Consider the following 11953-nt stretch of genomic DNA (forward strand, 5'->3'; position numbering starts at 1 on the left):
ATCAAGCTATTCCGCCTAAAAGTTTACTGTGACCTTTTTATCATTATATCGAAATTAAATTACAATAGAAACATACAATTTTGAATTATATTCTAAATAATATAAAAGTATAGTTTACGTATTGATTCCTTTCACATAACAATATTTTTCAATGCAATTTTCAAATTTGGAATACATTCGATTAAATGTTCAAAAATCGATTTTAAAAAGCAATAAATTTTATTTTTAGTCTGTTGAATATATCACAGAATATAAATGTTTTGAATGGCTGCGTCAGTATTGCCGATTTTTTGCATTTCCTCTTCAGTCTCCTTTCATCACATCGCAGCAGGGTATCGTTAATGATAATATATTTTATCTCTGAACTGATCCATAACTTTGCTATTAGCTAATTGTTGTCTTGTTAAGAGTTGATTTATAACCTAGACATTTCCGCTTATACGCACAAATACGGTGATGTGGAGATACTATCGGAGTTCAGTAATTTATTGCGATCTTTTGATAATTCTGTCGGATTAATTATCATCCATCATGGAATTTAAAATATTTCAATGTAATAAAAATTCGACTTTCGACGGAATGCGGTATTTTGTCTAAATGATAATATTTAATAGATTATCAAACAGATGAATGTGATTTACAAATACGTAGTTAGCAAACTCAGCGGCTTTCCTTTTACAATAATTTAAGACACACATTTAAATAGAAGCCGTAATTGGCCGTAATCTAGTGTTTCCTTTTTATAGAGTACTTTATTTATTAAATGTATTGCGAGGGATAATGTAACAGTAGTCACTTAACTTTGCTTAGTTTATTCGTAGGTAAATGTTGCGTCATTACCTAATACATGCACAGCTAGAAAACAATTCTAATGTCTAAATATTTGCTTATTTATAAATTTAAATGTCAGTAAAGGGAGTCCAACGAACATTATATTGAAGCGAATACAAATTCAAAATCCAGGTTTTACAAAACGAGGCGTCTTATTCTAAATATTTTCATAGTGCTATCGTGAAATACCTATGTCCAAAGTAATCATGCTGCTTTGCATGCGTCTTAAGACGCATACATATACATTATATACATATAACACGCAACCGGGTACTGGGGTCTGTTTCGTAGCATTTATTATTTTATAGGATATAATATATGTCAGTGGTTTTTGTGTGAAGGAAGCAGCTGAAGAAGCAACAGAGATATAGACGAAGATGCTTCCGCAGATTAAATATTAGTATAAATAGGTTAATAAATGACAATAATTATCTTGTTGCGATGTTTATTGTACTTAATTTTTATGTAAATTTGAAATATCAAGCCGGTACATTGACAAACTATTTATGATCACGCTTTAAATAATATATTAATATTCAAAAATCTCATTCTTGAGCGGTCAGAAAGCTTCATAAGGTACAATCGAAACCAAAGAGGTTAACATAAAGATTGTAAAACACTACTTCAAAAAAGTTGAAACTGCACAGGAAATAATTAAAAATACAAATATACCATTAGTTTTTGGAGTTTATCTTGTTAATACTGAACATATATGGTCACTGATTACAGGGGAAAACGACAAATTATGATTATCCGACACCGAATCCATTGTCCACTTAATAATCTTATAATGAACTAGCTGTGCGCGCGACCTTGTACGCGTTTGAATTTAACAACAAAAAAATATCGCAGCCTAAGTTACTCCTTATTATACCAGTTATCTGCTAGTGAAAGCCCCGTCAAAATCAGTCCAGCCGTTCCATAGATTACCTGGAACAAACAGACAGACAGATAGACAGAAAATGTAAAAAATGTTATTTTGGAGCATATACCGTGTATACATATATATGCATTGAGTAAAAAAGGGCTTTTTCAATATTACAAACAGACACTCCAATTTTATTATATGTATAGATAGACATACATTTTCCTAACGTTACTTAAACTAACTTCGTAAGATAAGCAAATAGAATTCATATTCTTTACTTTTGTTTTTTATGTAATATTAAGGTAAGGATAAAACTTATTTGTGGTAGCGAAATATTGTCAATAACAGTCCGGGAGCTAAAAGTTGTATCCCCTTACCTCGGAAAGCGTGTAAAGTCTTTGATCCTGCTATGCCGGAATTGCAGTCCCAATAGATTCTGAGAGGAGAGGAACAAGCTTAAACTCAAACTCAAATATCTTTATTCAATATAGAAGCATTACACTTTCTTATTGATGGTCAATTGAAACACTACCACCGGTTCGGAAAGACAATACCCTGACCTGAGAAGAACCGGCGAAAGAAACTCAGCGGGTTTTTTTTTTTGTTTGTCTTATGTATTATATAAATAAACAGTTTAATATGAGATGAAATAGCCAGGAGGCGATCGTATCATTCCCACGGTGTGCTATCGATCATAAACTCATTAATTGTATAATAACCTTTTGCACACAAGCGTTCCTTAATAATTTTTTTAAATTTGGCAACAGAGGCATTTTGAACGCTTTCTGGGATCCTGTTGTAAAACCGTATACATTGCCCCACAAAGGAGTTACTGACTCTACGCAGTCGAGTAACAGGAGTAACAAGTTTGTGTTTGTTCCTTGTACCAATGTTATGAGTATCACATTTTCTCATGAAATCATTAATATTTTTTCGTACATACATAACATTAGAGAATATATATTGAGAAGCAACAGTCAATATCTTGATTTCTTTAAATTTATTCCTTAACGATTCTTTAGCTCCTAGGTTGTAGATTGCGAGAATAGCCCTCTTCTGTAGCACAAATATGGTATGGATAGCGGCTGCATTGCCCCACAGCACAATACCGTATGACATTATACTATGAAAGTAGCTGAAATATACTAAGCGAGCCGTATCAACATCGGTACATAATCTAATTTTTTTGACCGCGAATGCCGCAGAACTCAGTCTACTCGCCAATCCGTCAATATGAGGGCCCCATTGCAACTTGGCATCAACAGTAAGGCCAAGAAACTCAGCAGAATCAATTGGATCCATCGATTCCCAATTGATGAGTACATCGGCTTTTACATTTTGTACATTTGGTGTACTAAATTTCACAATTTTAGTTTTATTATTATTTAGTTTAAGATTATTTACGCTAAACCAATGTACTATATCAGCTATAGCATTGTTTACGTCGTCGTACTGTACCTGTTTTCTATTAATTTTAAAAACAAGGCAGTGTCCTTGTGTTTTTGTATATACATGAGCACACAGGTACACAGTTAGCACCTTTAAACCTTCCTTATGGAACATTAGCTATTTCTAATATTTATTAAAGTGTAATAAGCAGTTGTGGTCAGGCGCCCCAACGGTTACCTATAGTATAAAAAATGTAAGCAGTGGAGTCGACTTATCTTGTTCGATATCCGTTACCTGCAAATCATCTGCCACAAAAGTGATATTTCCATTGACCTGATGGCCAGTGAGATAATAACAAGAATTCACGATGTTACTAACCTTAGACGAAATACTCGTTTAGAAATGGTTTCAGTCCGAAGAAATGCTGCTTGATATACTACTAATGATATAAACAGGTGGAATTTTTTTATTTGAGTAATCTCAGGAACTATTGATCCAATTTAAAAATCTTTTTAGAAAGCTACTGAAATACAAAACGCTTTTTACGTTATAATTATAAAACATTTATTTTTTACAGTACATTTATTGATAAATTTAAAAGTAAAATATAAATTTTTAGACATTTTTTAACTTGTTTACTCGTCCAAAGGGACAATATTAGGGCTGTCGTTAGTTATGAAATTGAAAATTATTTATGGTTGTTAGATAGATCATTGTCTCATAAAAACTACACTGTTTTTAATTAAAAATATTCAAACATAGAATACAAAAAGAAAATAATTTTCAGTAGATGTTTTTATCATACCTTTTTGATTATGAATGTGTCTGTTTGCACTTCATTGCATTTCTAAATTACTAATCTAAGATCCCACACGACAATCCGATCGATTCTGATTTGTGACACGTCACGATCGTTATACCGTTTTGCATTCTCCTTGAAGATTTTTCACAAAAGATAGATAACTTCTTTAACGTCACGTATCATGTTTTATTTGAAGTTTTTTAATGATAAAATCTGAGTCACTGTTACTTTCTCGGATATTTGTAACGTTATATCATTGCTAAATCACATTTAGATGTCTTATTTGTAAAACAATCACATTTAAAAGATTCTATTTAATTTTCGTTTTTAAACAAAATACGTTTTCAATGCGTCACACTAAACCGATATCAATCTAACTATCAGGCATGATTTTGGTGGTAAAATGAGTGGTATCGTATAATTTAATCTTAATATAAAAATATACTACAATTTCTGTAGTTTATACCTTAGTATAGATACTGTTTAAAATTATTACTAAAGAGAAGACATATATTCGTAGCCGAAGGTCCTTAAGATATTCAAAGTAACCAGCAACGCGTGTGAGTCTCACCGCGCCGGTATTAGACAGACATAATCGTAACAAAATCTCTAGATAGGATAATGTCGCGGCTAGACAAGCGTGGAATAAAGACCATTGTTTGATATCCACGCCTAGTTTAGATTCATCCAATAGGGGTGTAGACAGGACAATGAGGGTAACACAACATACTGTTTGATCGATAATCGATACCATTCAACGTTTCAGATTCTATCGATAACGACAGACCATTGTGAATATCTTACCCATTCTTTAATAGTATTGTGACAGTTTCAGCGCTGTAAACGATAGGAAAGGATTAAAATAGTTGAATACAATGAGTATTTTAACACAATGATTATTTAAACGTAATTAAGCGTAAAGCGGACTTCCTTCAAGATATTTTGAGACTATATAGATATTAATAGTGAGATAGATAGATATCTATCTAACTATTAATTTAATTAAAATTTAAAAATGCTATTAACACACGTCTCTAAAAGGAATCAGGATAATTAGATTTAAATGGATTAAGATTTAAAATGGTGATACTAAAATATACTAATTTAAAGTACGTACCTCATATTATTAAATAAACTGTTAAATTCATTGATATATACGCTTCTGTGCTCGGGGCAAAATGAGGGTTATGATTCGATAGTTTTTCTAATATGATCTAATATTAGGAATTATAGAACACGATTTTAACAATCGTCCAAATACGGATTTAGGCTGAGGTAATATTACATATATATCTTGACAAATATTTAATTTTAATAGTACGATACATTCCTATACCTGAGTATGTAATAATAATAGCACAAAAATATCATAGCTGGACACTAACTTAAATTATACACATCTTCATTAGAAAAATCTTCACAAAGTTTTTCTTTACAATGTAGGAAAAAAATATTGAGTAGGTATAAAAAGACTGATGTGGGCCTTGGTATCAAAGTGTTTCTTAAATTTATATCTATAATTTAAAGTTCCCATCAAGATAAAAAATACCTAATTAAGAATTTTAGTAACTCATAATACAAACAAATATCGCCACTAATGAAGATATAATGCGTATATCTTAAACATAATCAATTCGTGACACCCACTTAAACAATAAAGACATTTAAAAAATAATTCCAGTTAACATTTTACTTATATAGTAAATTGTCAACAGTCAACGGCTTTTGTAGAAACGAGGCATAACTCATTCGATTAAAGAGAATTCTTTCTGCCTGCGGGCACACATCTCACCAAAGATGCTGCATCATAACAACATAACGAGGATCTCCAGCTATTAATACACTCGTTGAAAACAGGTGTCAACTTATGATGGTAGTTTAAAATTTTTCGGCTTCTAATGATTCCTTAGTAACGCCAGGAAAGTATTAATACTATTTTAATTTGACTAATTGCAACATTAATTAACACTGAATTGAGTTAAAAGGGTGTGGGTAGAGTTAACACTCACTCAAAAGCTTAACTAAGTTAATAAAATAATGGAAGATAATGTAATTGTATTTTAATAATTTATCTACATGAAATAAAATATATCTATATTTATAGATAGATTATTATAGAGTTGGCGATTATGAAAATAAATATAATATTTTTATTTCATATAAAACTCTATATATGTATAACCTGTGAAGTATTCCTCCGTTTATTTATGAGGAGAGGATTCAGAGTGTATTCCACTACGCTGTGCATATGGCAGATGGTAGATACATTTGTTGCAGATTTTCATCTAATAGTAGGTTTCCTTACGATGTATTTATTTTTGAAGATGAGTATAAATGAACTCACATGAAAATTGCTATCTCGGCATTGAACACGTTTAATCAGTTATTAGTACTCGCTTAGTAATTTCAGCCCAACTTATACATATTTTATGACGCTATTTTAAAAAAATATCTAAGCTAATCAATATATTTCTGATATACATTAAAGTACATAAAATTAATTATCTTCAAATAAGTGGTACTTATATATTACTTTTTTCTCTAGGTATACAACTGTCACTATTTTTGGTTTTTTTTTTTATTTTTTAATTAAAAGACTCCTTGAATTTTAGCTCAGGTTTTTCTATACTAATAAAAAAAGTCGTTTGAAATTAGCGATGGTGTAAAAACGGTAAAAAAAGATCTCCTAAAAAGATCATTTTAAAAACATATTTTACTTTTTTTTATTAGACATATTAATATTATAGTACAAGATACCTACAATATTGCGAATAATTTTATTTAAGTAACTAGGCACATTTAGTGTTTATTAATTATTATATTATCTATGTTTATAAAAATGTCAACTGAAGTCAAATAAAGATACAATAACCATAATTTTTTTGTATGTACGGAACATTTAAGAATATGCTTATAATATCTTTAACAGGACTATTACTGTATCGTGGCGAAGCATTGTAATGCCAGTGTCCGAACTCCGATGTCACCACCCGCAGAGAGCTTGGCATCAACGACTAATAGCAGCATGTTAATCGACAGGCGATTGTCGGCGATTACCTTTAATATACGAAAAAAAAAAAACGTGTTACATGACATGAAGATAAAATCTGTAATCCGTTCCACGCATACATTGACAAGGATTTTATTGAAGACACACAATTTAAATAAATATGTAGTTTATTACCCATTTAAAGTTAAATAATAATCTTATTGTAAAATTTGTATTTCGCGGTCAGAACCTGGGTTGTGTTGACAATGTAATAAAAATAATTTCGGGAATATGTGAAGTATCTAATAATAGTAGAAGTTAATTAATTTAGTTTGGATAAAAAATACAAAAAAGCCAACGACACGCGGTGTTCCCAGGCGGTCACCCATCCAAGTACTGAACGCGCACGATGTTGCTTAACTTGTATTCAACATGGTATGGACGTTGGCGAAATGGTTGCTAAATTACTTGAATATTTCTTTTTAAATAAATTGTAATACATATTTTTTTAATTTACATACTCAAGACTATTATACAACGTTAAGCCTTAAGCTAACCAATAAAAGATTGATACAGCTACTTTACAAATGGTGACAGCGTGCAATGGTGACAAGAATGCCAGCAGTGTTTTCCCTTGAAATTAAATTTAAGTAAATAAAATAAACAATTAAATTTGTTTATTTACCGACTAAAATTAAGTAATCTCATACAGTTTAAGCCGAATTGTAAAATATTGTTCTTTTTAATTTGTTAGTTTCAAATTGAAGTCGTTTTTTTGTAAAGATGAAATAAAATTATAAATTAATACTGTCAGTCTCATTTAAATTTAATAGATTTAATTTAAGAGTAATAATAAGAATTAACAACATTAAATGCTTAAATATATACAAATATGAACTAAAACTAGTTACTGTATAAATCTTGACCGCATAGAATGGTGGCAAGAATGCTAGCAGCATTTCCCCGTTTAATCGCAATTCCGATCCTCTGGGCAAAAAACGAACCAGCCCACCTGTCTCAATTTAATATTCAATGAAGAATAACAATAATAGAGCACTCATAAAGAAATATTAACAGAGTAACGGTTAATTGCTCCATCTATTGTTTACTGCCATGAAAGATAACACTATAATATGTTTGTAATAATCTAGCTATTGGACAATAGATGGCGCTACTATTCATAACCTCAAAAATATAGTTAAATAATTATTACAAATTTTATAATAACATTCGATTAAAAACAATAATATTTTCAAGCTAAAAAAATTATATTTGTATTTGTGATATTTAGTTATTGATTATCGTAGAATTTATTTATTTAAATGTGTACTTATCAGTGCTGTCAATGTCAAACTTATATATTATCTATAACCTCAACGTGAAAAATATTTACATTTACATACAAAACCCAAGCTATTAATAATGTAATTGTGATCAAATTAAAAATTATGTAAAAGGCATACTATTAAAATGCCATTTTTATCATAAATTATGTATTAAGCTGATTGTAGTTCGCTGAATCTTTAAATTTTACAATATTTTTATCAACAATGCAACACATCAGAGAATCAAGTAAACATTTTCGTCTTTTATTTCATGTTCAAAAACTCGTTCAGTATTCATCGACGTTAAACTATACAACTACAATAGATAGTTTTGATTTATTTGCCAATGAGCCTTTTCTAAGACCGAAATCCAAAGACAGACCTCATTTCAAATATGATTGTAGTTTGAGATATTTTATGGGAATAGAGGGTCCAAAGACGGTGGACGTTAAAAACATGACTATTGAAGAAATTGAAAATAATTTACGTGATCTTCAATCAAAGAATAAAGATAAACAACTTATGGAAATTATGAGAGATTGTTTAAATAAGAGAAAGTTGTTACATGACAATTTGCTGAAACAGCTGTTCAGACATTACAGTTTATCTGGTAAACTAGATGTTGTGGAATTACTTCAAATTTACTGTCGTACCCTAAATCCTGACTTGTATAAAAGAAACGGTGAATTCCTTCATTATGTCGCGAAGGCTCAATGCATGAAAGGAAATTCAGATAAAGGTCTGTCTGTATTAAAGCAAGCATACACGAAATACGAAGGCCTGAGAAATTTCTATAGGATTATTTTTAGAGAACTGATACATGATTCTGTACAAAACAGATCGGAAGCGTCAAATGTGATATTTAGGAAATATGTTTTGCAATTTAGTGATACTTGGAACGACAACTACCCTCTTATATGCTTTTGGCATATCTGTTGGTCTAGCACATGGTTTTCTGATCAAATGGCATCTGAAGACTTATTGGAGTCAAGTAAGGTGCTTCAAGATATTGTAAAAGAGAAGTAAGTCACTTAAAAGTTTATAAATATATATACAATGATAATATATATTTTCAATAATTATCTTTGAATTCCTTAAGTTCAATTTTTATTGTATAAGTCTGTTTGGGTCAAAATCACATATTCTGCACATATTCTACTGTAAAACAGCAATATATATAGTATTGTTGTAATTCATATGAGCCAGTGTAAATAGAAGCAGTTCTTAACTTCTTACTCCCTGAGCTTAGTGGGATAACCACTTTCCAACAGGTGTACTATTTGCCTGTACACCTATCGACATCAATAAAAAAAATCTTAGCCCTGCACATTGGTCTAGTCTCCAGAAACTACCTTATAGCGTTATTTGGATGTTGTAGTATTTAAATATTTAATAAAGATAATAAATAATGCTTGAACATATTTAGCACTGATTAAGTAAATTCAATTTAAAACATGGTTTTATTTTATTCTTTATAAAATAGAGTAAATGTTTATTTATATATATAATGTTAAAGTGTATTATAATATATATAATCTGTTATTTTCCAATTACAGAGCTACAATATTCAGTATCAATATACTGCGGGAATACAATGAAGATGCAGTGATAAGATTGTTACAGAGTCTTCTAAAGTATAAGATGATGACTGAATATGCTAATGTCCTGCAAATATTATTCTCCTATAAATGTAAGTTTGTGTATTGTTCATATATAAAGATATTTTAATAATAACTGCTTTGTAGCTATATATACATATATATACAGGGTTATTGATAATTCATCATATTCCCATTAAGAGGTGATAGGAGTGACTATTTGCAATAATTTTAACCCCCATATGCAAACTGCGAAAGTGAATCATTTTTGAGTTATTGTGTTTTTTAGTAGTCTCTCCAAGTCTTAAATAGTTAAATATTTATTTAATTATAATTAATACTAAAGGATATGTACAATCTATTAATGCACCTAGTTTTTATATATTGGTATATATAGTTTTTTTAATTATAGATTTTTAATCTGTGGTATGCAATGATATTCTAATAAACAGATATATTATACCCATACTAAACAACAGAAAAAAGTGTGCTGCGCCGGGGACCGTTTATTTTACATTTCGTTACAAGTAAAAAGGATAGCTTGATAAAAACAATAAGTAAAAGGGATAACTAGACACTTTAATTACACAAAACGTATTACTACATCATTATGATGTATTATAACATATTACTAGCATAATTTTGATGAAAACGACTAAAGGCAAACGTCCCAATTAGGACGTTTTCTAGTCTTCACTTTTTGCGCGTTAATGACATATCTGTTTACTAGAACATCATTGGTGGTATGTAATAAAGAAAACAATTGAGATTGAAAATTGACAGATTGTACTTACAGTTAGGAAAATGATCTTGATGGTTTCTGATTATACAAAGAACTATTGAGCAAGTGAGACAATATGAAAGGTTCTCAAATTTTTATTATTATGTATCATTTATTTTACTGGTTGTATAAGTGATAATATTTTTGTCATGCTTTAAAAGAAGCTTACATTGTTATGAATATGTTGTTAATAATTCATATAAACAATATGATAAAGAAATAAATAAGGTAAATTGGTTATAAAAGATAATACCAACTTATTTTTTGACTGAATATAATTTGTGCCTATCCTGCTTTTGTCCATGTGGAATTAGAAATTTATTTAATTCTTCATAGCACCGCAATCTATTGTTTCCAATCTAAGCCATCCGGGGACTTGTAGCCCACTCAAATACATACAAATAAACTCTAAATTGGCCCAACTGCTACACTTAATAGTTAGACGTGTGAGGAGGTTTATGTTTATGTATAAAGTAACTAATATTCACATCAATGAAGAAGATGAAAAATGCACAAGGGAAATAGCATCTTAGTTCCCAATGTTGGTGAAGCATTGACGATGAGAGCAATAGTTAATATTTCTTACTGCGTCATTGTCTATGGGTGATGGTGACCACTTACCATCAGGTGACCCATATGCTCGTCCACAAACCTATTCCATAAAAAAAAAATATGTTCAATAAATAGTTAATACACATCAATTATTTGTTTAAATATTACTTGAAATTCTTATTTCTGTGTAAAGCATCTGTGCTTTTACGATTTTTTAATGAGCAAAAAATATGTTTTTAAAATTAATTACTAAAGAGCTTATACATTAAATGATATAAAATAATTTTTTCTGATCTTTGTTACAGTGAGAAATAGAGATTTACGGGGATGTACCGAAATAATACGGAACTGTCAAACATTGGGTATATCTCTACCATCCAATCAGCAAGGCAGATACATTAAAATGCTAATAAATACCAAGCAGATCCAGGACAAACCAGACGATAAATCGATAAAACCAGAATCAAAGAACTTTACACTGAAGTTTTAATATACAATTTTGTATGTGTGCGCAAAATGTAAATAGTATTAGAATAGTTGATATAAAATATTGAAATTCGTATCGTTTTACTTGCTTATTCCTTTTGGAAATAATTTGCATAAAGACCTAACATCACAATAGGCTATTTGACTGGTTTTTAAAATCCATTTTATATTATTTAGTAGATGTTAAGGAACCCAGTAAAAGTTGTTTTTTTTTTATTTCTAGTACATTTTTCCGAAAAATATCATTAAAAATTCCATATTTAAATAACGCGCGAAAACGCTACTTGGACAATATGGCGCTGCAATGGGGTCGGTGACGTCACTTTGCTGTA

General features: G+C 30.0%; 1 protein-coding gene across 1 annotated transcript; it reads left to right on the plus strand.

The window, feature by feature from the left end:
* Window positions 1–8250: 8250 nt before the first annotated feature.
* On the plus strand, window positions 8251–11695 carry LOC124537504. The gene is made up of 3 exons (XM_047114374.1): window positions 8251–9226; window positions 9761–9894; window positions 11441–11695. The coding sequence occupies exons 1-3, from the start codon at window positions 8430–8432 to the stop codon at window positions 11623–11625; spliced, it is 1116 nt and encodes a 371-aa protein (XP_046970330.1). The 5' UTR covers window positions 8251–8429; the 3' UTR covers window positions 11626–11695.
* Window positions 11696–11953: the final 258 nt, after the last annotated feature.

Source organism: Vanessa cardui, chromosome 18 (assembly GCF_905220365.1).
Source record: "Vanessa cardui chromosome 18, ilVanCard2.1, whole genome shotgun sequence".
In the NCBI taxonomy this organism is placed as follows: Eukaryota; Metazoa; Arthropoda; class Insecta; order Lepidoptera; family Nymphalidae; genus Vanessa; species Vanessa cardui.

Coding starts and splice junctions, on each gene's coding strand:
- LOC124537504 (XM_047114374.1), top strand. CDS start 8,430: ATGCAACACATCAGAGAATCAAGTAAACATTTTCGTCTTTTATTTCAT. Junction 9,227..9,760: donor CAAGATATTGTAAAAGAGAA/GTAAGTCACTTA, acceptor TTCCAATTACAG/AGCTACAATATTCAGTATCA. Junction 9,895..11,440: donor AATATTATTCTCCTATAAAT/GTAAGTTTGTGT, acceptor TCTTTGTTACAG/TGAGAAATAGAGATTTACGG.